The sequence below is a fragment of the Gadus macrocephalus genome, chromosome 20 (assembly GCF_031168955.1).
Source record: "Gadus macrocephalus chromosome 20, ASM3116895v1".
Classification (NCBI taxonomy): domain Eukaryota; kingdom Metazoa; phylum Chordata; class Actinopteri; order Gadiformes; family Gadidae; genus Gadus; species Gadus macrocephalus.
The window spans coordinates 12,049,680-12,075,515 of record NC_082401.1 but is presented as its reverse complement, the minus strand read 5'-3'; the positions used below and the strand labels follow the sequence as shown (position 1 = coordinate 12,075,515).

The 25,836-nt window shown below is 54.6% G+C and overlaps 2 protein-coding genes across 2 annotated transcripts in view; one reads left to right on the top strand and one right to left on the bottom strand.

Annotated features, from left to right (window-relative positions):
- Positions 1–457: 457 nt before the first annotated feature.
- On the top strand, positions 458–3,620 carry asb11 (ankyrin repeat and SOCS box containing 11). The gene is made up of 8 exons (XM_060040481.1): positions 458–586; positions 1,409–1,507; positions 1,859–1,966; positions 2,052–2,202; positions 2,762–2,942; positions 3,053–3,066; positions 3,169–3,348; positions 3,491–3,620. Exons 1-8 carry the CDS (start codon positions 458–460, stop codon positions 3,613–3,615), a joined length of 987 nt encoding a protein of 328 aa, XP_059896464.1. The 3' UTR covers positions 3,616–3,620.
- A 405-nt stretch (positions 3,621–4,025) lies between these two features.
- LOC132448150 (bromodomain adjacent to zinc finger domain protein 2B) overlaps positions 4,026–25,836 on the bottom strand; it is a 48,615-nt gene continuing 26,804 nt past the window's right edge. Inside the window, exons 11-36 of the mRNA XM_060039204.1 lie at positions 25,650–25,758; positions 25,469–25,570; positions 25,145–25,319; positions 24,465–24,557; positions 23,904–23,965; positions 23,025–23,090; positions 21,780–21,824; positions 20,781–20,807; positions 19,724–19,789; positions 19,331–19,471; positions 18,126–18,374; positions 17,670–17,884; positions 17,417–17,491; positions 16,678–16,942; positions 15,989–16,051; positions 15,743–15,887; positions 15,036–15,556; positions 12,970–13,201; positions 11,522–11,677; positions 10,840–10,982; positions 9,232–9,374; positions 7,195–7,324; positions 6,930–7,076; positions 6,397–6,818; positions 5,717–5,860; positions 4,026–4,652 (exon numbers count right to left, since the gene is read on the bottom strand). Of these exons, the coding sequence (XP_059895187.1) occupies positions 4,496–4,652; positions 5,717–5,860; positions 6,397–6,818; positions 6,930–7,076; positions 7,195–7,324; positions 9,232–9,374; positions 10,840–10,982; positions 11,522–11,677; positions 12,970–13,201; positions 15,036–15,556; positions 15,743–15,887; positions 15,989–16,051; positions 16,678–16,942; positions 17,417–17,491; positions 17,670–17,884; positions 18,126–18,374; positions 19,331–19,471; positions 19,724–19,789; positions 20,781–20,807; positions 21,780–21,824; positions 23,025–23,090; positions 23,904–23,965; positions 24,465–24,557; positions 25,145–25,319; positions 25,469–25,570; positions 25,650–25,758 (4,093 nt within the window). The 3' untranslated portion in view covers positions 4,026–4,495. The remainder of the gene's footprint in view (positions 4,653–5,716; positions 5,861–6,396; positions 6,819–6,929; positions 7,077–7,194; positions 7,325–9,231; positions 9,375–10,839; positions 10,983–11,521; positions 11,678–12,969; positions 13,202–15,035; positions 15,557–15,742; positions 15,888–15,988; positions 16,052–16,677; positions 16,943–17,416; positions 17,492–17,669; positions 17,885–18,125; positions 18,375–19,330; positions 19,472–19,723; positions 19,790–20,780; positions 20,808–21,779; positions 21,825–23,024; positions 23,091–23,903; positions 23,966–24,464; positions 24,558–25,144; positions 25,320–25,468; positions 25,571–25,649; positions 25,759–25,836) is intronic.

Genomic DNA, 25,836 nt, shown 5'->3' with positions numbered 1-25,836 from the left:
CTAGGAGTTAGTAAGAGGTCTACCTACAGCTGGGTTAGTTAGTAAGAGGTCTCTACCTCCAGCTGGGTCACTAGGAGTTGGTAAGAGGCCTCTACCTACAGCTGGGTCACTAGGAGTTAGTAAGAGGTCTACCTACAGCTGGGTCACTAGGAGTTAGTAAGAGGTCTATAGGCCTAAGTGTACTCTGACTAGAACCTTGAGGTTGGTGGTTTTGAACCAGTATCTTCTGGTGTTTGGGGTTAGCGGCTTCTAGCCGGACTGGAAGAGGAGAGTTGGGAGGGGGGAGAAAGCGCCCCTGTTGCTTTGTTATGCACATGAGGTGTGGGCGTGGCAGGGGGGGGGGGGATTTTGATAAGAGGGGCAACAAGGGTCTCTGCCCCACACACACCTGGACAGAAACACACCTGGAGAGAAACACCTGGATACACACACCTGGACACATACGCTCTCCGTCAACATGGCTGACACAGAAGTCCTCCTGGCCCCCCAGGTCGGGGTCCAGCGCTCCCTCCGGGTCTACGGGGGTCTCTCCTGCAACACCCTCATGGCTGGTAAGGTCACGCTAAGGTCAGAGTTTATAGAGAAGGTGAGCTGGCAACACAGCCTGCATGTCTTTGAGTGAGCCTCCATTAGTCCCTTTGTATTTACTGTAGTGTGGGGTTTGTTTAGTGTAGTCCAGTTTGTTTAGTGTTGTGTGTAGTTTGTCTAGTGTAGTGTGTAGTTGGTCTAGTGTAGTGTGGGGTTTGTTTAGTCTAGTTTGGAGGTGTTAAGTGTGTAGTTTGTTTAGTGTAGTGTGTAGTTTAGTGTAGTGTCTAGTTTGTTTAGTGCAGTGTGGGGTTTGTTTAGTGTAGTGTGTAGTTTGTCTAATGTAGTGTGGAGGTTTTGTGTAGTTTGTCTAGTGTAGTTTGTTTAGTGTAGTGTGTAGTTTGTTTAGTGTAGTGTGTAGTTGGTCTAGTGTAGTGTGTAGTTTGTTTAGTGTAGTGTGTAGTTTGTTTAGTGTAGTTTGGAGGTGTAGTTTGTTTAGTGTAGTGTGTGGTTTGTTTAGTGTAGTGTGTAGTTTGTTTAGTGTAGTTTGGAGGTGTTTAGTGTAGTGTATGGTTTGTTTAGTGTAGTGTGTAGTTTGTTTAGTGTATGGAGGTGTTTAGTGTAGTGTATGGTTTGTTTAGTGTAGTGTGGGGTTTGTTTAGTGTAGTGTGGGGGTTTGTTTAGTGTAGTGTGGGGTTTGTTTAGTGTAGTGTGGGGTTTGTTTAGTGTAGTGTGGGGTTTGTGTAGTGTGTAGTTTGTTTAGTGTAGTTTGGAGGTGGTTAGTGCAGATCCTTTGTGGGCTCCAGACCCCTCTGGGGCCTCCCTGAGCCTCCTGAACCCCTGGGGAGCTGGAGCTGGTTCAGCCGGTGTGTGACTCTGTCCCCGTCCCTTCGTCCCCTCAGAGTCCGGGTCGGACCGGAGCCCGCTGCACGACGCAGCGTTCCAGGGGCGGCCGCTGAGCCTCAGGACCCTGCTGACCCAGGTAGGGAACCGGTAACCTCCGCCGCCACACAGGCAGCACGGTGGACCTCCAGTCTGAGGGCCCGGCCCCGAGGAGGCCCTGGAGGTCCACTCTGGAGGTCCCCTCTGGGGGTCCGGTCCCCTCTGGGGGTCCGGTCCACTCTGGGGATCCGGTCCCCTCTGGGGGTCCGGACCACTCTGGGGGTCCCCTCCGGTGGTCCGGTCCACTCTGGGGGTCCATTCCACTCTGGGGGTCCACTCTGGTGGTCCGGTCCACTCTGGGGGTCCCCTCTGGGGTCCCCCTCCGGTGGTCCGGTCCGGCCGTCCCCCGGAGGGCTGTCTGTGGGCTATGAGTGACAGGTCCTCTCCCCAGGGCTTCCCCGCTGACCTGCGGTCTCTGGACGGCGTGACGGCGCTCCACGAGGCCTGCCTCGCCGGACACGCCCCCTGCACCCGGCTGCTGCTGGAGCACGGTGCCACGGTAACCACACGCACGCACGCACGCACGCACGCACGCACGCACGCATGCACGCACGCACACACACTCACTCTGTGTCTCTGTCCAGGTGGAGGCGGAGTCTTCTGACGGAGCCACGCCCCTCCTCAACGCCTGCCGCCGGGGCAGCGCCGCCTGCGTCAGACTGCTATTGGGCCACGGCCCGGCCGTCCCAACCAATCAGCTGCTGGCAGGGGCGGTCCACGAGGCGGCCGGGAGAGGTGAGGGGGGGCTCGTTATGTGTGTGTGTGTCTGTTATGTGTGTGTGTGTGTGTGTGTGCCTGTGTGTGTTATGTGTGTGTGTGTGTGTGTTATGTGTGTGTGTGCCTGCGTCTGTGCGTGTGTGTGTTATGTGCTTGTGCGTGCGGGACCCATTCACTTAAAGGTGCAGTAGCTCAGATTTAGAGCTATTCTTTGAGGTCCTTTGTTAGCAGTAGCCTAGCGTTGGGCTAACAGTTAGCTGGGATGTATCAGCTCCTTTAGATCCAGACGCTCCGGGGTCACTTCTGAACACCTCAACACCATCACCTATAAGGTCTTCCCTGATTGGTTTGGAGAATCAATCTCGCCTGTCTATCACAAATGCGTGAATGCCCCCTCAACGGGGAGGCGGGAGCAGAGAGGGGGGCGGGGTTGCGTGGTGTTGTGACTGTGTTGTGTTGTTGTGTTGTGTTATTGAGACTCTGTGTTGTGGTGTTGTGACTCTCTGTGTTGTGGTGTTGTGACTCTGTGTTGTGTTGTGGCGTTATGACGGTGTCGTTGTGTTGTTGTTGTGCTCAGGCCACAGGGAGTGTCTGGAGCTGCTCCTGGCCTCCGGGGGCGCCGTGGAGGCGGCGCTGCCCGGCCGTGGGACCCCCCTGTACGCCGCCTGCCTGGGGGGGGCCACGGCCTGCGTGGAGAGTCTGCTGCTCGCAGGTACGGCTCTACGGCACGCTGACCCCACACAACCTCTGACCCCTCGGTGACCCCCGCTGACCTCTGACCCCCCACTGACCCCTCACTGTCCACTGACCCCACGGTGTTCCCCCGCTGACCTCTGACCCCTCACTGACTCCACTCTGACCTCGTGAGTGCGTGCTTGTTACGTGTGTGTTTGTGTGGGTCAATGTGACGTCACACTGACATACACACAGGGCCTCATGTATATTCATGAGGATAACAACATTAATAATAACACGTCTCCCCAGGAGCGGAGGTGAGCGGGGCCGCGGGGGGGAGCAGCCCGCTGCACGCGGCGGTGGCGGCGGGGGCGGGGCCAGTGGTGGAGCTGCTGATGGCCTACGGGGCCGACGGGAGCGCCAGGAACGCCGAGGGGGACACGGCGCTGGAGCTGGCCGCCGCCGCCATGAGGACCACGCTGGGCAGGGGTACGCACACACGCACGCACACACACAGACACACACAAAGGCACGCACACACATGCACACACGCAAAAACACTCACCCACGTCCTATATATATTTCATTATGTGTGATATTTTTAACGATATGTTTTGTGTTTCCCGAGCAGGTCCCGCCTCGCTGGCTCAGTTCTGCCGTCTGTCCGTCCGTCGCCGTCTGGGGCGGAGCCGTCTGTCCAGCGCATCCAGGCTGCCCCTCCCCCCCAGCCTGAAGGACTTCCTCCTCCCCCAGTAGCCCCGCCCCCCAGCCTGAAGGTATTCCTCCTCCCCCAGTAGCCCCGCCCCCCAGCCTGAAGGACTTCCTCCTCCCCCATTGACCCCGCCCCCCCAGCCTGAAGGTCTTCCTCCTCCCCAGTAGCCCCGCCCCCCCAGCCTGAAGGACTTCCTCCTCCCCCATTGACCCCGCCCCCCCAGCCTGAAGGACTTCCTCCTCCCTGAGTAGCCCCGCCCCTCTGTGTTTATTTATATATTACTTTAGACAATCTAGATACCGAACTCTGTGTTTGTATGCAAGGTTTAAGTAAATGTGCTACACACTTTATTAGCACGTTACCAGAGTGTATTTATATATGTTTAAAAAAAATGTCCAACAAGATTACCTTTTATTTTACCAACGCTGGCATAAAATAAAATGCAAAGCGTGTATCTTGTGTTCACCGAATCATCCTTTATGAAGCTGCTGGAAGCAAATACACAATATTAATATATATACCAGAGTATCAGAAACAGTCTCTCTCTCACACTCACACTCACACTGAGCACCAGAGAGCTGTACACTTTTATTGTCTTGTTGCTCAAAAAACTTCAGCCTCCATCTTGTTTGTAGTTTTCCGTGACGTTCGCCTTCGCCTCCATTTTCTTACACAACAAAAGAGGATATAAATAGTCCAAACAGGAAATACATTCAGGAGGTTCTAGAGGTTCATCTCCAGGGAGACGTGGGGGTCCGCTGGCCGGAGCGGTGGGGGGCGGGGCGCGGTCCGGCCAGCGGCGGAGAGCAGGAGGTTCCAGAAGGTTCCAGAGGTTCCAGAAGGTTCTAGAAGGTTCCAGAAGGTTCCAGAAGGTTCTAGAAGGTTCCAGTAGGTTCCAGAAGGTTCCAGGAGGTTCCAGAGGTTCTACAGGCTCTGCTGCAGCAGCTGGGCCCAGCGCCGCTCCAGGAAGCTCCTCAGCCGGAGTCCGGCACGGCCGATCTCAGAGCGGTCCTCATTGAACCGCTCACAGTTATCAAGAACCAGAGCCAGGTCAGAGAGGAAGGCCTCAGGGTCTGGGTACCTGAGAACAGAGAGAACATAGAGACATCAGTTATCAAGAACCAGAGCCAGGTCAGAGAGGAAGGCCTCAGGGTCTGGGTACCTGAGAACAGAGAGAACATGTCCAGATTGTGTTCATCATACATAAGAGAGGGAATGGTATTAAACGTCCTCCTGTGATGCAGGGCTGTCTGATGAAGGTAGCGCTGCTTTAATGTTCAGACCGCTTCAGGATGGAATCTGTTGACCAGGTGGGCTGAGGGCCACAAGAAGGCCGCCAGCAGCAGAGAGCTGCTGCTCTCTGGGATGAGTGACCTACTGGGGGTGACGGTGTGACCTACTGGGGGTGACGTGACCTACTGGGGGTGACGGTGTGACCTACTGGGGGTGACGGTGTGACCTACTGGGGGTGACGTTGTGACCTACTGGGGGTGACGGTGTGACCTACTGGGGGTGATGGTGGGACCTACTGGGGGTGACGGTGTGACCTACTGGGGGTGGTGGTGGGACCTACTGGGGGTGACGGTGTGACCTACTGGGGGTGGCGGTGGGACCTACTGGCCGGGGGGACCTACTGGGGGTGACGTGTGACCTACTGGGGGTGACGTTGTGACCTACTGGGGGTGGCGGTGGGACCTACTGGTTGGTGATGGTCTGACCTACTGGGGGTGATGGTGGGACCTACTGGTCGGTGATGGTCTGACCTAATGGGGGTGGCGGTGGGACCTACTGGGGGTGGTGGTGGGACCTACTGGGGGTGATGGTGTGACCTACTGGGGGTGATGGTGTGACCTACTGGGTGGTGATGGTCTGACCTACTGGGGGTGATGGTGGGACCTACTGGGGGTGATGGTGGAACCTACTGGGGGTGGTGGTGGGACCTAATGGGGGTGGCGGTGGGACCTACTGGGTGGTGATGGTCTGACCTACTGGGGGTGGCGGTGGGACCTACTGGTTGGTGATGATGTGACCTACTGGGGGTGGCGGTGGGACCTACTGGTTGGTGATGATGTGACCTGCTGGGGGTGGCGGTGGGACCTACTGGGGGTGATGGTCTGACCTAATGGGGGTGGCGGTGGGACCTACTGGTTGGAGCTGACCCTCCCTCTGATGGTGCTCAGGTCCATGGGCCTCCTGATCACCTTCCTGTAGCCCGGGACCGACCGCTGGTCCACCGGCAGCAGGAAGGGCCATGCGTCCTGATGGGCCTCCAACTCCCCCAGGAGCACCCTGGGAAACAGAGAGACCCTGAGGGGGGGAGACCGTCCACACAGGACCAGGAGAGACAGGACATAGGAGAGACAGGAGGCAGTCTCTAGGAGAGACGGTCTCTAGTAGGGTCTCTAGGAGAGACAGTCTCTAGGAGAGACGGTCTCTAGTAGAGTCTCTAGGAGAGACAGTCTCTAGTAGGGTCTCTAGGAGAGACAGTCTCTAGGAGAGACAGTCTCTAGTAGGGTCTCTAGAAGAGACAGTCTCTAGGAGAGACAGTCTCTAGTAAAGTCTCTAGGAGAGACAGTCTCGAGTAGGGTCTCTAGTAGGGTCTCTAGGAGAGACAGTCTCTAGTAGGGTCTCTAGGAGAGAGTCTCTAGTAGGGTCTCTAGGAGAAACAGTCTCTAGTAGAGTCTCTAGGAGCGACAGTCTCTAGTAGAGTCTCTAGGAGCGACGGTCTCTAGTAGTCTCTAGGAGAGACAGTCTCTAGTAGAGTCTCTAGGAGCGACGGTCTCTAGTAGTCTCCTGGAGAGACCGTCCAGGCGGCCCAGGCCTACCTGCATGCGGACAGGTCCGTGGTCCCGTTGTCTTTGTTGTCATTGGCCGTCCTGCCCTTCCTGCCCCAGGGGGCGGGGCTTTCCTGCTGGCTTCCTGCTGAGCCGTCCTCCTCAGCCCGCCTCTTCCTGCTCTCCTTCCTGCCGTTCCTAGTGCTGCTGCTGGTGCTAACGCTAGTGCTGCTGCTGGTGCTAACGCTAGTGCTGCTGCTGGTGCTAACGCTAGTGCTGCTGCTGATGCTACTGCTAGCCGGGCTGGGGGCCTCGTCCTCAGAGCCCTCCCCCGCTGTGGCAGCCCCCCGCCGGGGACGGATCGGCCCGCTGACCCCGGTCTCCCCGGTCTCTCCGGCCTCGGCGGTCTCTCCGGTCTCTCCGGCCCCAACGTTCCCAGCTGGGCTCTGCTCCTGAGGGGTCAGGGTGCTGCCCTGGAACACAGGAGCAGTAATATGTAGATAGATGCAGCATACACATAATATAATGGATGTATCTAAGATGGGTGACCGTGGTGAGGTGGCCCTCTCCTGTTGGACCAGTACCAGTGGGAGGCAGGCGGGGCAGAACCAGTCCCCCTCGGGGATGGCGGTGATGCGGGGGCGGAGGCAGTAGGTGTGGAGGCCACGGTCGCAGCCGTCACACAGCAGCAGCAGATCCTCGTTGTCCCCTCGGCCGCACAGCTGGCAGCACTGCAACGCAACAGACACACAACACGGGTCAGAGCCCAGGGGGGGGGGGGGGGGGGGGGGTGTGTGTGTGTGTGTGTGTGTGTGTGTGTGTGTGTGTGTGTGTGTGTGTGTGTCTCACAGCCTTCATGATGGCCCCCTCCCAGGTCAGGCTCTTCTGCAGCTGCTGGACGCAGAGGGAGAGCTGGGCGGAGCTACGCACCTCGGCCAGGGCCCGCCCCCACAGCCTCATGCCTGGGGCCGCCTCCTCACTGGACGCACACACACACACACACACACACACACACACACACACACACACACACACACACACACACACACACACACACACACACACACAGTGGTATGGTATGGTAGATGGAATATGGTTCATCAGGGAACGACAGCAGGCTCTGGCACGGGGCCAGGACTCCAGTTGTGGTTGGGCCAGACCCATTGTGGGTGGTCCTTAAATCAACGTAATCAAATCCCTGTTTAACCTAATACAAATGACTGACTATGCTATTGTGTATACATGTTATATTATCTGTGCATAATAGAGATTTGAATAGCTTGATGCTGTTTAAATATTTTTCGGTGCATAGGACGGACCTATCAGCGATCGCTCCTTAGGCCTTTCTACACTGCCAAGCCGGTTCGTTCGCGGCTTGGCACGCCCAGCAACTTCACCGGGCTTTCTTGGTTCAATGGAGAAGGCGGGGCTGCGCACGGACCTAGACCTCTTTAGAATAAATTGCATACTCCTGAATGTTTTTAATTTTTTATGAATGAAGACACCCGCATGCAAGAATGAGTTCATGTCTGAGTAGGCTACAAACGCGATTAACTATTTACCAGTGCAAAAACGCCAACATAGTCTTTATATTGCTGACCACTTGTTTTTTATCCCGACAAAAGCCTTATCAGGAACGTTCCTCTGGGTCTTTCTCGTAGATCGCACCATCTTTCAACGTCTTTGTTAAATGAGACTGCATCACCTTCTCTCCCATGATGGTCAGCAGCTCGCGGATTTCAACGTCTCTCCGGTTAGAACTGCTCATGTTAACGCTGTGTTATTGTCTCTGTAGTAGAGACAACGCAGCAACACCTCTACCCAAGCCCCCCCCCCAGCACCCCCTCTGGAACTGCGGAGCACCTAATCACATTTACATCAAAAAGAAACCACCAGTGTGTGTAGAGTCCGGGAGTGTAAAGACGTCTCTTGGTTCTGACCATAGAAGAGCGCTTTGGAATCTCCATTACGCACCATACCTGGCTGTGCTAGGTACCAGTACCTCCTCTCAGTGGTTCTCCTCCAGTACCTCCTCTCTCTGTGTCTCCAGTACCTCCTCTCTCTGTGTCTCCAGTACCTCCTCTCTCTGTGTCTCCAGTACCTCCTCTCTCTGTGTCTCCAGTACCTCCTCTCTCTGTGTCTCCAGTACCTCCTCTCTCTCAGTGGTTCTCCTCCAGTACCTCCTCTCTCTGTCTCCAGTACCTCCTCTCTCTCTGTGTCTCCAGTACCTCCTCTCTCTGTGTCTCCAGTACCTCCTCTCTCTCTGTGTCTCCAGTACCTCCTCTCTCTCTGTGTCTCCAGTACCTCCTCTCTCTGTGTCTCCAGTACCTCCTCTCTCTGTGTCTCCATCACTCCTCTCTCTGTGTCTCCAGTACCTCCTCTCTCTCTGTGTCTCCAGTACCTCCTCTCTCTGTGTCTCCAGTACCTCCTCTCTCTGTGTCTCCATCACTCCTCTCTCTGTGTCTCCAGTACCTCCTCTCTCTCTGTGTCTCCAGTACCTCCTCTCTCTGTGTCTCCAGTACCTCCTCTCTCTGTGTCTTCAGTACCTCCTCTCTCTCTGTGTCTCCAGTACCTCCTCTCTCTCTGTGTCTCCAGTACCTCCTCTCTCTCTGTGTCTCCAGTACCTCCTCTCTCTGTGTCTCCAGTACCTCCTCTCTCTCTGTGTCTCCAGTACCTCCTCTCTCTGTGTCTCCAGTACCTCCTCTCTCTGTGTCTCCAGTACCTCCTCTCTCTCTGTGTCTCCAGTACCTCCTCTCTCTCTGTGTCTCCAGTACCTCCTCTCTCTGTGTCTCCAGTACCTCCTCTCTCTCAGTGGTTCTCCTCCAGTACCTCCTCTCTCTCTGTAGTTCTCCTCCAGTACCTCCTCTCTCTCTCTGTCTCCAGTACCTCCTCTCTATGTGGGCCTCCAGCTCCCCCAGCCGTAGCACTGCTATGTCCAGCGGGTTGTCGGCCCTCCTCGCCACACCGCCTCGGTGCTCGTGGTAGACCAGGTCCCCCCGCCCAGACTGGACCGCAGGGGGTCGCCATCCCTACAAACACACACACACACACACACGGGAGGTATTTTAGTCCGCTGAGCTATGAGCCAGAGAGCTAACGCTATGATTGTACATATTTATTATTCGAAATTCGCCCTAGCTTTTATATCACAGATACTCTAGGGTCTATAGCATATAACTGCGTCGTCTGATTACAGTTTAATTCATTTTTCACAATTTGCCAGCTCTCGTTTTTAAGAATATTCACCGCGCCATTAGTTTCAATGGGAATCGCAACTGTCTAATTTATAATTTGAAATTCGTCACAGCCTTTATACCACAGATACTATAGGGTCTATAACATATAACCGCGTTTTGGAATACAGCTAATGTAATCTGACAAAATCGCTAATTAAAGGTTGGGTATGGGATTTGCGAAATGCCAGCAGATTTTGAAAACACACAACTCAAATGGTCCTACCCCCTCTCCTTCAACGCTGACTCTGACTCCACCCATTCCAAGTACATGGACGCGCAATCATGCACGAGCGAACACAGATGCGCAAGAGCGAGTCATTTGCTAGTTAGCTAGCTCCAGTAGCTACCGCAGGATAACAACAAACAGAAGCTTGCTCTGGGTCACGAGGTTTGAGTACGTGCACGAAGGGGTCGCGCGCGGGGGAGGGGTAGTGCAGTACGACCGTTTGATTGACGTACTTACTGTCCAATGCAACTCGGTGGCTCTGGAAATCATTGGCTGGAGTTTTTCGAGCCCTGCCCATTCCACAGATGATTGACTTGTTTAATTTTCATGTCAGTACTAACTCAGTGGCTGTAAGTGGGTTATGAGGATTTCAAGTAATTTTGCAAAAATTGCCAAAAAAGCGAATTCCATACCCAACCTTTAACACCGCAACTGCGAATTAACCACACAGAGATAACCATGGCAACCTGTCAATTTATTTTTATTTTTGCCATCATTCTGCGAGCGCATCCGCCGTGATGATTAACAAATAATCCCCCTATAGAAAGATGTGCAGATCTATAGAGAGGTTTAGATCTATAGAGAGGTGTAGATCTATAGAGGTGTAGATCTATAGAGGTGTAGCTCTATAGAGGTGTAGCTCTATAGAGGTGTAGCTCTATGGAGGTGTAGCTCTATAGAGAGGCGTAGATCTGCAGAGGTGTAGCTCTATAGAGAGGCGTAGGTCTATAGAGGTGTAGCTCTATAGAGGTGTAGGTCTATAGAGGCGTAGCTCTATAGAGGTGTAGCTCTACGGAGGTGTAGCTCTATGGAGGTGTAGCTCTATAGAGGTGTAGCTCTATAGAGAGGCGTAGGTCTATAGAGGTGTAGCTCTATGGAGGTGTAGCTCTATAGAGGTGTAGCTCTATAGAGGTGTAGGTCTATAGAGGTGTAGGTCTATAGAGGCGTAGCTCTACAGAGGTGTAGCTCTACGGAGGTGTAGCTCTATGGAGGTGTAGCTCTATGGAGGTGTAGCTCTATAGAGCTGCTGACCTTGCTCTGCAGGCCCCCTGAGAACACCTTCCTCTCCAGGTGCTCCACCTGCTGCAGCAGGCTGAGGTCCACCTCCATGGCCTGCTGCTCCACACACCATTGCTCCCCCCCGCCCAGCGCCTGCTCCTCCAGGGGCCACGCCTCTGAGGGACCCCCCCCCCCCACACACACACACACACACACACACACACACACACACACACACACACACACACACACACACACACACACACACACACACACACACACACACACACACACGCAGTGAGTTGAGGTTCCACAGGTAAGGTGTAGTTCTACAGGTGTGTTTCCACAGGTAAGGTGTCGTTCTACAGGTGTGTGGTTCTCCAGGTGTGTTTCCACAGGTAGGGTGTAGTTCTACAGGTGCTGTGAGGTTCTACAGGTGTGGTCCTAGAGGTGAGTTGTGGTTTTATAGGTGTGATTCCACAGGTGTGGTGTGGTTATACAGGTGTGGTTCTACAGGTGTGTTTCCACAGGTGAGGTGTGGTTCTACAGGTGTGTTTCCACAGGTGAGGTGTGGTTCTACAGGTGAGGTTCTACAGGTGAGGGGAGGTTCTTCAGGTGTGGTTCTCCAGGTGTGTTTATACAGGTTAGGTGGTGTTCAATAGGTGAGGTTATACAGGTGTGGTTCTCCAGGTGAGGTTCCACAGGTGAGCCGTACCCTCCGAGGTCCCGGTCCAGGCTAGGCTCAGGTACTCCATGTTCTTCTGGATCTGTTTCTGCAGACTCCTCTCTCGGACCCCCCGGCTGTGCAGCGCAGCCACGACCCCCCGCAGCTCCTCCACGCCCCGCACCCTCCACCAGCCCCACGCCATGTCTACACACACACACACACACACACACACACACACACACACACACACACACACACACACACACACACACACACACACACACACACACACACACACACACACACACACACACACGCACACAGAATGGGAAGGACATCAGCTCCTCCTTTACTCCTGCCACCATCCTCCCTCACCCTATCCCCACCTCTGGTTTCACCCACTTGATCCCTCTCTCCTCTAACGATCAACAATAGTTAGGTCTAAGCACGCCACCACCTGCCCCCCTTGTTCCAGCGTCCTTCTAGACGGCCAGAATCAAGCCGCTCCTCTAGAAACCGACCCTTGTCACTGATATCAAGCCTATCTCTCCTTTCATACCGTTCTAAAACATTGGAACGTGCCATCCCTAACCAACTGTCCCCCTATCTCTCACACAACAACCTGCTTCACCCCCATCAGTCAGGCTTCAAGACTGCACTTTGAGAAAGCTCTCCTTGTGGTGACTGAGTCCCTCCGTGCTGCCAGAGCCTCGCTTCTCCTTCTCCCCGACCGATCCGTAGTGTTCGACACCGTCAACCACCAGATCCTCCTTGCCTCTCTCGCCAAACTCGGCCTCGCTGACTCTGCGCTATCCTGGTCAACATCCTACCTGACGAATCGCCTATCAGGTCACATGGAATGGCTCCTTGTCCAAACCCTGCACTCTCGACACTGGTGTCCCTCAAGGCTCTGTACTGGAGCCCCTTCTGTTCTCCCTATATAACCGAACCCTGGGCTCTGTTATCACATCACACAGTTTTTCCTATGTGATCACTGCTACGCTGACGACAATCAGCTGTTCCTCTTACCCTTCCACTGACAACAGCCTGATTGCAAGACACATCTCTGAATGTCCGGCAGACATCAGCACTCGGACGATTGCCCATCAATTGAAGCTTAACCTCAACAAGACTGAGCTCCTCCTAATGCCAGGGAAAAGATTACCCTCGCATGGACCTATTGGTCACTGTCGAGAGCTTTGCTGTATGTCCTTCACCAACTGCCAGAAACCTCAGTGTGGTACTGGTCAATCAGTTATGCTGCTCCGCGAACATCAGCGCGGTGACCCCATCCTGCACATCTGCCCTCTACAACATCCGCAGGATCCGGCCCTCCCCCAGAAAGGAAGGAGCTCAGAACCTGGTCCAAGTGGTCGCCATCTCCCGGCTCCACTACTGCAGCTCACTCCTGGCTGGACTCCCTGCCTGCCCGCCACGGGCTGTGTCCTGGGTGGACCTCCCTCTCCCCTCCATGGTCGGCGTGGCCACGGCCTTACCCTCGGGGATGGCTCTGGGCTCCGGGTAGTCCAGCGTCCTGGTGGTCTCCGGGGCGGTGGTGGCGGGGGGTTTGGGCAGGGTCAGATTGGAGGTCTGGGCCGGGGGGGCGTGGACCAGGAAGGGGTTGCTGGTCCCGCCGACCTCGTACTGCTGCTGATAGGCCAGCGCCAGCAGGGGGGGGAGGGGCCCGAAGGGCGGGAAGAAAGGCAGCCCTGCGTAGGCCCCGCCCCCCTGGGGAGAGATCACACTGGTTACTGTACTGGTAAGGACCAGGTCACATACTGGTTACTATACTGGTAATGACCAGGTCTCATACTGGTTACTGTACTGGTAATGACCAGGTCTCATACTGGTTACTGTACTGGTAATGACCAAGTCTCATACTGGTTACTGTACTGGTAATGACCAGGTCTCATACTGGTTACTGTACTGGTAATGACCAGGTCACATACTGGTTACTGTACTGGTAATGACCAGGTCTCATACTGGTTACTGTACTACCGTATTTTCCGCACTATAAGGTGCACCGGAGTATAACCCGCAGCAGCTAAATTGAATGATGTGTACATATATAAGCCGCACTGCACTATAAGCCGCAGGTGTTTTAATGTTTAATCACCATTAGGGCTGGCCCGAATGCCATTTTTCAGGCTTCGAATACTCTTTTTCCGAGCGAATATTCGAATACTCGTTCCAGAAAAAAACACCATAAAAAACAACATTAATAATCCCTATATACTCCATGGAACCGATTTTGACAGTATCTGCATATTTTGTTGAAGATTTTATAGTTTTTGAACGTTAATTAGTATGCCTAAGTAGGTTGAAGTTCCTTATTTTTTCCCCGTGAAAGCGAACAGCTGTTGCTCCGTTCCAAATCAGCTGTCCTCTGCCATCTCAGCCCTTACGGGAGCTTTTCCATTCATCCTGGAACGTGCATCTTTTCAGGGAATTTGTAAAATAAATCCATGACAAATACTGAATATTGATTGTCTTATGTGTCCATATTATATCCATTATATTGACCGGGTATTCCCAAGACGCTCACGCTCTGCAACAAGCCAGTCACAGTTGATTGGCGCGGCGCTGTACAGCGAACGTAAACAAACAACTAAGCTAAGGTTAGCATTTCCCTAAGTATTACTTTTCCTCCGAGATCCCGCTACAAGATATCTATTCTTCCTCCACCTCTCTCGCTTCTCTGCTTGGTGTCGCTGACGCTTATAGTTTGCCTCCCTCGCTCTGGTAACGTCACGTACGCAAAGGAAGCTCCGAATACTGATTTAAGCTTTGAATACTAATTTTCTGAACGAGTATTCGAATATTCAAATAATTCGGGCCAGCCCTAATTACCATATGTAAGGGTTCGTGCACAGAGGGGATTGTTGGGAAAGAGATGGCTGTTTCGCTCTCGTAATGTCTGCCTTGCTCTCGTTCTGTCTCTCGTACCACTCTCGGTTTCACTTTTACTTTTGCGCGCTAGCTGGTTAGGGTTAGGGTTAATACCTAACCCTAACCCTAACCCTCTCATTTGGGTGCTAACGCGTCTTCACTCAGATAAGGTGGAAACTTGCCGGTATTTCCTGTTTAGATTGTAAGCTGTCAATGATTGGCTTGAAATGATCTACACGTCATTAAAAGCGACACTGGTACAATTTATGCACTACTAGTAACGTTACAACTTAAGTTATGGTGGTGCAACCAAAATTTAGAACACCTTTAGTTTGACACTAGCTACGTTGAGCGTAGGGTTAAGGCAGACTTTACACCCAAACTTATGATCGGCTTTTACGTTCTGCTGGTGCAACCGACTGCAGGGCATTAGATACTAGTTAACATGTGCGAGGTCATTCGATGGTAGTTATGTGCTACGTTCCCTGTCTGAGGTTCATGTACAGACTTCTGAAGCCTCCTTAACAAGCAGATTAAAGACTACATTAACACACTAACACCAGAACCACCAGAGCCACCAGAGCCACCAGAACCACCCGAACAACCAGAACCATCACAACCACCAGAACCCTCCGAACCACCAGAACCATCAGAACCACCAGAAACCACCCACCTGGAGGGCAGAGAGCTGCAGGCTGCTGGCCCCAGGGGGGTCAGTGAGGGCGGGGGGCTGGGGGGGGTCTGTGAGGGCGGGGGGCTGGGGGGGGTCTGTGAGGGCAGGGGGCTGGGGGGAGAGGCAGGGCGGCGAGGCGTCCCGGGGGCTGCTGGAGGTGACGGAGGCGTGGTCGCAGGCGGAGCGGGGCAGCAGGCTGAACCACTGGGCGCCGCGCTCCGTCAGGGCCCTGAGCAGCTGCTCCGCCGGGGGGTCCAACGGGACCCCCGGGGGGCGTCCTACAGGGGCGCGGGTCCCAGGTTCTGACGGGACCCCCGCCAGGACCCCCGGGGGGTCTCCGGCCTCCAGCAGCGTGCTGAGCTTGGAGAGGGAGGACGGCTTCAGCAGGAAGAGGTTCTGGGGGGGCGGGGCCTGCAGGAGATCCGGAGGGGCGGGGCTGATGGCTGGCTCCTCCTCCTCCTTCACCTTTAACCCCTGAAGGCTGGACCCTCTCTCTCCCTCCTCGTTCAGCTCCACACACCCTGAGACACACACACACACACACACACACACACACACACACACACACACACACACACACACTATATAATAACACGACAACCTGGACCAGACCAACATTGTGGACCACACCCAGTAGCCCCAGTAGAGCCGGTAGCCTGAGGTCTCCACCATAGCACCCCCCAGTAGCCCCAGCAGGCCCCCAGTACCGTCTGCGGGCCCCGGGGCCTCCAGCAGCAGCCCTCCGCAGGGGGGCAGCAGCCAGTAGCGGCGGCAGTAGCGGTCCTGGCCGTAGGGCGTGGAGCGCAGCGAGTGGGAGGAGTCAAACAGCTTCCTCCGGATCTGACTCTGTTGCTACGGAGACAGGCGGGGCTGGGTTAGGGCTTAGGATGGAGCAGAGGTGACAGAGTGAGGAGGACTATGACTGAGTGAAGCAGCAACATTAACAGTCTTACTTTGGATAACTTCTCAATCTGCTTCTCCAGCTCCTCCACAGTGGCTGACAGGAGGCTGACGTCCTGAGGGAGGAGGGAACAAGGGAACAAGGGAACACGCTTTAGGGAACAAGCCTTAGGGAACAAGGGAACAAGCATTAGGGAACACGCCTTAGGGAACAAGCCTTAGGGAACAAGCCTTAGGGAACAAGGGAACAAGCATTAGGGAACACGCCTTAGGGAACAAGCATTAGGGAACACTCCTTAGGTAACATCACTCTACATAAGGGAACAGGCCTTAGGGAACATCACTCTACACTAGGGAACAAGCCTTAGGGAACAGGCCTTAGGGAACATCACTCTACATGAGGGAGCAAGCCTTAGGCCCTGTCCCATTGCTCCCCCTAGCTCTAGCTTTGAGGCCTAGTTCTAGAATATGGATTAACTACACGATCTGAATGTGTAGGTCGTCCTGTTTTCGACAAAAGCGTCACATTTTCCAACGTGAATGAAAACAGTAGAAGGCTCTTCCTCTGGTGCCGACACGCCGATGCTGCGCGGGACGTAGGAGAGCACGTTCGCTACGCTAATTTGCATAATATTAATTATAGTTGTTTCCCATTTCATAGGAAAAAATCTTCACTCACACCTCCCTGTCTGAAGGGAGCTCACTGTGGGGGAGAGGAGCATCTCCTTAAAGGTGAACCCACCTCTTCCTCACAGAGCCTCCTCCCCTTCCTCCCTCCTCCTCCTCCTCCTCTGCTCTCCTCCTCTTCGTCCTCCTCCTCATCTCCCTGCTCCTCGCTGTCGTCGTCGTCCTCCTCTTCCTCCTCGCTGTCTCCTTCTCTCCTCCTGGGTCTCCGTCCGGCGGCCGCCCCCCCCGCCGCTGGCCCCTCCCCCGGCCCCTCCCCCTCCCCTGCCGCCGGCCCCTCCCCCTCCTTCCTGCCCGTCAGCCGGGCGTGGGCGCTCCGCAGCCTGGGGGAAGTGACATCATGAGTGGGAAGTGACATCATGAGTGGGAAGTGACATCATGGGGGACAGATGGACTAGATCCTAGATAGAGGTCGTTAGGTCCTACAGGTCGTTAGCTCCTACAGGTTGTTAGCTCCTACAGGTTGTTAGCTCCTACAGGTCATTAGGTCCTACAGGTCGTTAGGTCCTACAGGTCGTTAGGTCCTACAGGTTGTTAGGTCGTTAGGGCCTAGAGGTCGTTAGCTCCTACAGGTTGTTAGCTCCTACAGGTCGTTAGCTCCTACAGGTCGTTAGGTCGTTAGCTCCTACAGGTCGTTAGCTCCTACGGGTCGTTAGGTCCTACAGGTCGTTAGGTCCTACAGGTCGTTAGGTCCTACAGGTCGTTCGGTCATTAGGGCCTACAGGTCGTTAGGTCCTACAGGTCGTTAGGTCCTACAGGTCGTTAGGTCCTACAGGTCGTTAGCCGCCCAGACTCACTTGCGCAGCCGTCCTTCGATGCGCCACTTGTCCTTCCTCAGGCCGGTCATGGAGTCGATGGTTCTGTCGATCTCACTGAGAACGGAGGCAAGGACGGCCACACCGTTAGCCAGACCCAGACCGGACAGGAGCTCTGTGTCGTCATAACACCACGTCAGTGAGTGAGTATGTGTGAGGGTGAATGAGTGTGTGTGTGAGAGTGTGGGTGTGTGTGCCTGAATGCATGTGTGCGTGCGTGCGTGGGTGCGCCCACCTGACCACGGCCTTGCTGCAGCAGAGCTCGTTGACCAGCGCGGCCAGCAGGGTGGCCTTGTGGGCGGGGTGCAGCGCCCTGAAGGGTGTGGTCCTGAGGCGGAGGGCCAGCTCCGGCTGCTCCCCGTGGGCCTCCAGGAACATCTGCAGGACCTCCGACACACTGTCCCCCGTCAGCCGCACGCTGCCCAGGGGCTCCCCCAGCAGGGTCTTGGTCTGGGGGGGTCGTGGTCATGGATGAACACGTTTCACATGTTGAATCACCAATACACCATTTATAGTGCGCATGTTAGGAGTGCATGCTCCAAAGTAGACGAGTGCATGTGTCATAGTGCGCGTGTCAGGGTGCGCGTGTCAGGGTGCACGTGTCAGGGTGCGCGTGTCAGGGTGCGCGTGTCAGGGTGCGCGTGTCAGGGTGCGCGTGTCAGAGTGCGCGTGTCAGGGTGCGCGGCCTCACCCTGTGGCCGGCCGGGAGCCCCGGGTCGCGCACGGCGGCCGCCAGGAGGCTGACCAGGAGGGCGGAGACGCGGGCGGCGGCGGGGGCCCGGTTCAGGAGCCCCTCCCTCAGCAGGCGGGGGGACGGGGGGGGCCCGTCCAGCCCCAGCACCCCGGAGAAGCTGTGCAGGAACTGAACCACCATCAGGAGGTCGGAGGGGCCGGCGCCGGGAGGGGGCAGGCCGGGGAGACGAGACAGCTCCGGGAGGCTCTAGGGGGGGGGGGGAGAGGTTAGGGGAGACGGGACAGCCCCGGGAGGCTCTGGGGGGGGGGGGAGAGGTTAGGGGAGACGAGACAGCTCCGGGAGGCTCTGGGGGGGGGGGGGGGGGGGGGAGAGGTTAGGGGAGACGGGACAGCTCCAGGAGGCTCTGGGGGGGGGGAGAGGTTAGGGGAGACGAGACAGCCCCGGGAGGCTCTGGGGGGGGGGGGGGGGGGAGAGGTTAGGGGAGACAGGACAGCTCCAGGAGGAATCTTTAGATTCAATATTCAACATTAATTAATAATTCATCAAATACATTAGGAATATTAGGAATATAAGGTCTAACTAATTATATAGATGACCCTAACCCTATAAGGGGATTTTATACGATGTATTTTAATCACGAGATCACATTCAATGGGTGATATTCTCAGGAAATCCTGAATGACTCATCCATGGATATGTACTTAATAGGACATGGCTGACATGGCTGAAGTCTTTCCATCTCTGACCACTGGGTGGCAGTATGTGGACCTGTATGTTTCAGAGGTCCACCACAGCATGCTGCTGTTACAGAAGAAGGCCTCTACAGACAACCGTCTGCACTAGTGAAGAGGTGGACTATCAGTAGGGGACGCATGTGAGGAACTAGAACTGGAAACAGATCTGAGGTCATATCAACACTGCTTTTCTGAGTGATGAACATAGAATCTAGGACTACAGGCACAGAGTATACTACCTTATGGTCTGTTAGACAGTCTACTACCTTATTGTCTGTTAGACAGTCTACTACCTTATGGTCTGTTACAGTCTACTACCTTATGGTCTGTTACAGTCTACTACCTTATGGTCTGTTACAGTCTACTACCTTATGGTCTGTTACAGTCTACTACCTTATGGTCTGTTACAGTCTACTACCTTATGGTCTGTTACAGTCTACTACCTTATGGTCTGTTACAGTCTACTACCTTATGGTCGGAGAGGCACATGTCCTCGTTGGGCTTCTTCAGCTCCTTGGCCTTCTCCAGCTCCAGTCTCTTCAGCTCCAGCCTCCTCTCCTTGTTCAGACGCTTCTCATCCTTCTTCTCCTGCTTCACACGCTCCCGCTCCTGCAGCCGGCACAGTCAACACAGCGTGTGCATGTGTGTGTGAGCGTGTGTGCGTGTGTCTGCGTGTGCAAGGGTCTTGAGTAGAGGATTATGGTCTTCCCAATTTGCACAATTTGAGTCTTAAGGACTTCCCTAGAAATAATTGGAACATTACCACAGCAGCTTGGTTTGCTGAACCATAAAGGTTGATCTACCTTTACAAAGAGGGGCATGGTAGAGCCTGCCCCCTGCTGGCTCGGAGGACCGACTCACCTCCACTTTCTTGCGAGCCTCCAACGCCTTCATGAGCATGAGATGCTGCCTGCGTCTCTCCCTCTCCTGGGGAGAAAGAGAGGACAGTGCTGAGACAACGCGCGCGCACACACACACACACACACACACACACACACACACACACACACACACACACACACACACACACACACACACACACACACACACACACACACACACACACACACACACACACAGAGCAGCTCAGTGAGACGGAGCTGAGACACGCACACACACACACGCGTACGCGCACGCGCGCATGCGTCTAGTGAGGTTCAGGGGGGGGGGGGTCTAGTGAGGTTCAGGGGGGGGGGGGGGGTCTAGTGAGGTTCAGGGGGGGGTCTAGTGAGGTTCAGGGGGGGGGGGGTCTAGTGAGGTTCAGGGGGGGGGTCTAGTGAGGTTCAGGGGGGGGGTCTAGTGAGGTTCGGGGGGGGGGTCTAGTGAGGTTCAGGGGGGGGGGGGTCTAGTGAGGTTCAGGGGGGGGGGGGTCTAGTGAGGTTCAGGGGGGGGGGTCTAGTGAGGTTCAGCTCTAATGAGCTGAACAGAGCTGTGAGAAGAGAGAGCTCAGTGAATCCCAAACAGCAACACATGGTCGCCAGTTGGTCCTCTTGGGTCCGGGGCTGCAGTCAACCAGGTGAGGGATGATCTCCAAGATACTGTTTGTGAGACTGTTGGCGTGTGTGCACATATGTGTGTACATGTGTGTGTACATGTGCGTGCATGCGTGTGTGTGTGTAAGATTAAGCCATGCAGAACGGTGGAAGGCGATGTCAGCGCTAGGCTAGGTGTGATGCTAGGATGAGCACCATTGAGGCCAGCGCTAGGCTAGGTGTGATGCTATGATGGCCACCATTGATGCCATCGCTAGGCTAGGTGTGATGCTATGATGACCATGATTGATGCCAGCGCTAGGCTAGGTGTGATGCTATGATGACCACCATTGATGCCAGCGCTAGGCTAGGTGTGATGCTATGATGGCCACCACTGGTGACAGCATGCAGCGATGAAGATGAAGGGAGAAACACCATACCCATACCATATCTAGTCTATGCCTCTCCAACTCCTGGCAGAAAGAGAGGTCAAAGAATAACAGAGGAGAGAATGAGACCAAAGGTGAAATTCAAGTGAGAGAAAGACAAAATACCTAAACCCCCCAGCACAGCTGCCCTGGTCTGGGGTGAAGAATAAAGGCTGAAGAAGAAGACTAGGAGAGCTCCTCAGGGTCCTATCAGCCCCATTCAGCCCCCCCACTGGGCCCCTACAGGTGTGTCTCTACCTGGGGGCTACAGGAGTGTCTCTCTACTTGGGGGGTACAGGTGTGTCTCTACCTGGGGGTACAGGTGTGTCTCTACCTGGGGGCTACAGGTGTGTCTCTACCTGGGGGCTACAGGTGTGTCTCCTACCTGGGGGTACAGGTGTGTCTCTACCTGGGGGCTACAGGTGTGTCTCTACCTGGGGGCTACAGGTGTGTCTCTACCTGGGGGCTACAGGTGTGTCTCTACCTGGGGGTACAGGTGTGTCTCTACCTGGGGGTACAGGTGTGTCTCTACCTGGGGGTACAGGTGTGTCTCTACCTGGGGGTACAGGTGTGTCTCTACCTGGGGGTACAGGTGTGTCTCTACCTGGGGGCTACAGGTGTGTCTCTACCTGGGGGTACGGGTGTGTCTCTACCTGGGGGTACGGGTGTGTCTCTACCTGGGGGTACAGGTGTGTCTCTACCTGGGGGTACAGGTGTGTCTCTACCTGGGGGTACAGGTGTGTCTCTACCTGGGGGTACAGGTGTGTCTCTACCTGGGGGCTACAGGTGTGTCTCTACCTGGGGGTACAGGTGTGTCTCTACCTGGGGGTACAGGTGTGTCTCTACCTGGGGGCTACAGGTGTGTCTCTACCTGGGGGTACAGGTGTGTCTCTACCTGGGGGTACGGGTGTGTCTCTACCTGGGGGTACAGGTGTGTCTCTACCTGGGGGTACAGGTGTGTCTCTACCTGGGGGTACAGGTGTGTCTCTACCTGGGGGCTACAGGTGTGTCTCCTACCTGGTGCTTCAGTACCACGGCCTGCTGTCTCCGCACCTCCTTCTCCTGTGGACATCGACACACTTTACATCACACGCCTCCCCATTGGCTCAAACACACACACATAACACATGGATGGACCATCACAGACAGGCGACCATGTTCTGTACGGCTGATCTGATTGGCTACTGGGGGGGTGGTCAGAGTTCGGGTGACAATGGAAGGCTACTCATTGGATTCTCGCAGAGGCTGCTGCTGATGACACTGGTAACGATGCCATGGTAACGGGTGTCTCCCGGGGGGGGGAGGAGCAGCCGCCAGCTCAGAGTCCTCAGGGCAGGGTCTAGGCTCTGCACTGTGCTCGCATCCTCACACTTCATCAATATGTATATTATATAATGCCACTAATTAATTGGAGTTCAGTGAATTGATCTTGATTAAATCTCCTGATTACATAGCTTCATAGGAGTAGGGATAGAAAATGGACTTGGATAAACAGTTCATAATCAAACATAAAGGATAGACTCATCCGTTCATAATCACATGATTGATATTTCTCTGATTGATGGTTTCCTCAAAGGTCCCTCACAGCCAGTGGCTGAGTTGATAATGTCAAACTTAACATATTCTAGAATTGTGCGGTTATGTCATTATTTCCCTTGATGCTAAAGTCTCAAAGGCTGCAGTGCAGTCAGAGGGAGGGTGTAGGACTTACCGTGGTGACCCCTAGCAGGACGTGTGAGTAGGTTACCGTGGTGACCCCTAGCAGGACGTGTGTAGGTTACCATGGTGACCCATAGCAGGACGTGTGTAGGTTCCCTTGGTGACCCCTAGAAGGACTGGTGTGTGGTGTGGGTTACCATGGGGACCCATAGCAGGGCGTGTGTGTGGAGGTAACTGCGGTTACCCCTAGCAGGGCATGTGTGGGTTACCACGGTTACCCCTAGCAGGGCGTGCGTGTGGGTTACCACGGTTCCCCCTAGCAGGGCATGTGGGTGTGGGTTACCACGGTTTCCTTTGTCAGGGCGTGTGTGTGGGTTACCACGGTTACCCCTAGCAGGGCGTCCGTGCTCCTGTTGGCCCCATGCCAATAACACTGCTTACAATCCACTATGGGCACAACTATCTTAAATATAACGTTGCCTACTGTTCAACAAATTATTAAATAACAATAAAGCATCAGTAACCAAGCAACCAAAGGTGCGTTACATTACGTTGCCGTGGGCCTTTGAGGGCAGAGGCAGAGCTTTACCTTCCAGGACTTACCTCCAGAATGTGCTGAGCACGCATCTCCTTCTCCGCCCGAATCTGCTGCACACGCTGCATCTTCTCCTGCGTGTGTGTGTGTGCGTGTGTGTGTGTGTGTGTGTGTGTGTGTGTGTGTGTGTGTGTGTGTGTGTGTGTGTGTGTGTGTGTGTGTGTGTGTGTGTGTGTGTGTGTGTGTGTGTGTGTGCACGTGCACGTGTGTGTGCAGAAGAGAAAAGGTTAAGTATCTTTAATCTTTGCATTTTACAAGAGCATCAAGCAGTGATTATACAGTTTATACACATGCATATTATATATACACATGAATATACAATATAGTGGGATATATACACATCATATATATAATGTACACATATATTATATACATAGACATCTACATTGATGTGTATTCTATAAACATACACACACATATATTTATATATCGTAGCGACCGTGGGCGTGGTCGCCGTGCTGAGGTGGGACCTCTGGCGCCCCTCCTAGGTCCGTTGCGGCGGGGCCATTGTGTGGGGTTTGTCTCTCTGTGTGGGTCAGTGTTATTGGTTGTTACTGAGTTATTGTTCCGACACGTCACCGAGACGTTATGTCAATTGGTTATCTTGAGTGTGTTTTTGTGCGTCATGTGCGTCAAATAAAGGCAACGCTCGTAGTCGAGAGTTTTATGACTGCTGAACCTGGGCTCCCGTCTCGTCCTTCCCGTGCTGATCTCCACAATAAATATATTTATTACAGGGCTCTTGTCAATGCCATGGAACTCTCCGTTCCCTTGCATGGGCCCTTCACAACTTCCGGCGGTAAATTATATTTGTTGATTCACTGTTGCTAAGTAAAATTGACCGCTGTCAAGGAAAGTGGATCTTTTAAAAAAAATGAAAGTCTAACCTGCTGCTTCTGAATCTTCATCTGCTCCTTCCTCTTCCTCCTCTCCTCTCCAGCCAGGACCGCTGGAACACAAACCGGGTTCAGTAACCGGTTCCACTGTGTTCACTGACCGGTTCCACCGTGTTCAGTAACCGGTTCCACTGTGTTCACTGACCGGTTCCACCGTGTTCAGTGACCGGTTCCACCGTGTTCAGTAACCGGTTCCACCGTGTTCACTGACCGGTTCCACCGTGTTCAGTAACCGGTTCCACCGTGTTCACTGACCGGTTCCACCGTGTTCACTGACCGGTTCCACCGTGTTCACTGACCGGTTCCACCGTGTTCACTGACCGGTTCCACCGTGTTTACTGACCAGTTCCTCATGTTGGGCTTAACTCAGTGAGATGTGTCTCCTGCAGTGTTCTCCAGCAGGGGCAGGTGACGGTGGTGATAACACTGATGGAACAACAGAACCCCCGGCCCACCTTCCTGTCTCCTGCAGTGTTCTCCAGCAGGGGGCAGGTGACGGGGGTGATAACACTGATGGAAGGTTAGATTAGGTTAGGGAGGTTCTCGGCCCACCTTGCTGTCTCCGGGCCTCCTTGGCTGCCCGGGCTACCGCCAGCCTCTCCAGCTTCCTCATCTCCTTGATCTGAGTGGCCTGCCGAGCGATCTCTGCAGAGGACAAGGGGTCAGAGGTCACAGACTGTACCCCAAACCCATCACCAGCCTCCTGGGGTCAGAGGTCACAGGCTCCCCCCAATCCCACCGTAAGCCTCCTTGGGTCACAGGTTGCACCCCTAACCCTAGGGACCAAACCCCAGGATCAGATCCTAGGGTCATGCTGCTTCTAGTGTGTTCTATAGGGTACCTTCTGGTCGTTCTATAGGGTACCTTCTGGTCGTTCTATAGGGTACCTTCTGGTCGTTCTATAGGGTACCTTCTGGTCCTTCTATAGGGTACCTTCTGGTCCTTCTATAGGGTACCTTCTGGTCCTTCTATAGGGTACCTTCTGGTCCTTCTATAGGGTACCTTCTGGTCCTTCTATAGGGTACCTTCGGGTCCTTCTATAGGGTACCTTCTGGTCCTTCTATAGGGTACCTTCGGGTCCTTCTATAGGGTACCTTCTGGTCCTTCTATAGGGTACCTTCTGGTCCTTCTATAGGGTACCTTCTGGTCCTTCTATAGGGTACCTTCTGGTCCTTCTATAGGGTACCTTCGGGTCCTTCTATAGGGTACCTTCGGGTCGGTTCTATGCGTACCTTGGGCTTCTAGTTTGCGTAGCAGTTTTAGTCCGCTGGCGTCCTGGATGTCGTTGTCTCCGTGGCGGGGGGGTTGGCGGGGGGGTGGCCCCGGGCCCTGCCGACTCCGCCTCCCGTCCATGGCCACGATGCATGGAGCAACCTGCTCCTCCCCCAGCAGGAACCACTGGGAGCCCTGGGGCCAGGAGAACACACTGACTGGGAACCCTGGGGCCAGGAGAACACACTGACTGGGAGCCCTGGGGCCAGGAGAACACACTGACTGGGAGCGCTGGGGCCAGGAGGGCCTCTAAAATGGGACTAAAGACTGAAAGCAAAAGGTACCTGTGGTCCTTCCCTCCCTTGGTAGAAGTCTCCCACTCTGATCTTGGTGCTGAAGCTGAAGTTGTCTCGTGTGATCTGCGTTATCCCGTTCCTGGAGAGGTACTACAGGAGAAGGAACAGATGGATCCCCGTTATCAGATTACTGCAGTACAGTATGAAACCAGGCCAGGCGGTTCCCTACCTTCATGACGTCTGGGTACTGGCGCAGCTTCTTGCCACAGGGGGCGTAGTAGGACACCTCTCCCTGCAGACGGCCCCCCAGCGCCTGGATACGGGTCTCCCTCTGCCACCTGGAACACCAGGGTCACACCAATGGGTCACACCCAGGGTCACACCCAGGGTCACCTCCGGGGTCACCCCGGGGTCAC

Bases quoted from the DNA above. Each gene is read 5' to 3' on its own strand.
- asb11 (XM_060040481.1), top strand. From the start codon at position 458: ATGGCTGACACAGAAGTCCTCCTGGCCCCCCAGGTCGGGGTCCAGCGC. The intron at 587-1,408 runs GTGAGCTGGCAA...TGACTCTGTCCC, and splicing joins GGTCAGAGTTTATAGAGAAG to CGTCCCTTCGTCCCCTCAGA. The intron at 1,508-1,858 runs GTAGGGAACCGG...TCCTCTCCCCAG, and splicing joins TCAGGACCCTGCTGACCCAG to GGCTTCCCCGCTGACCTGCG.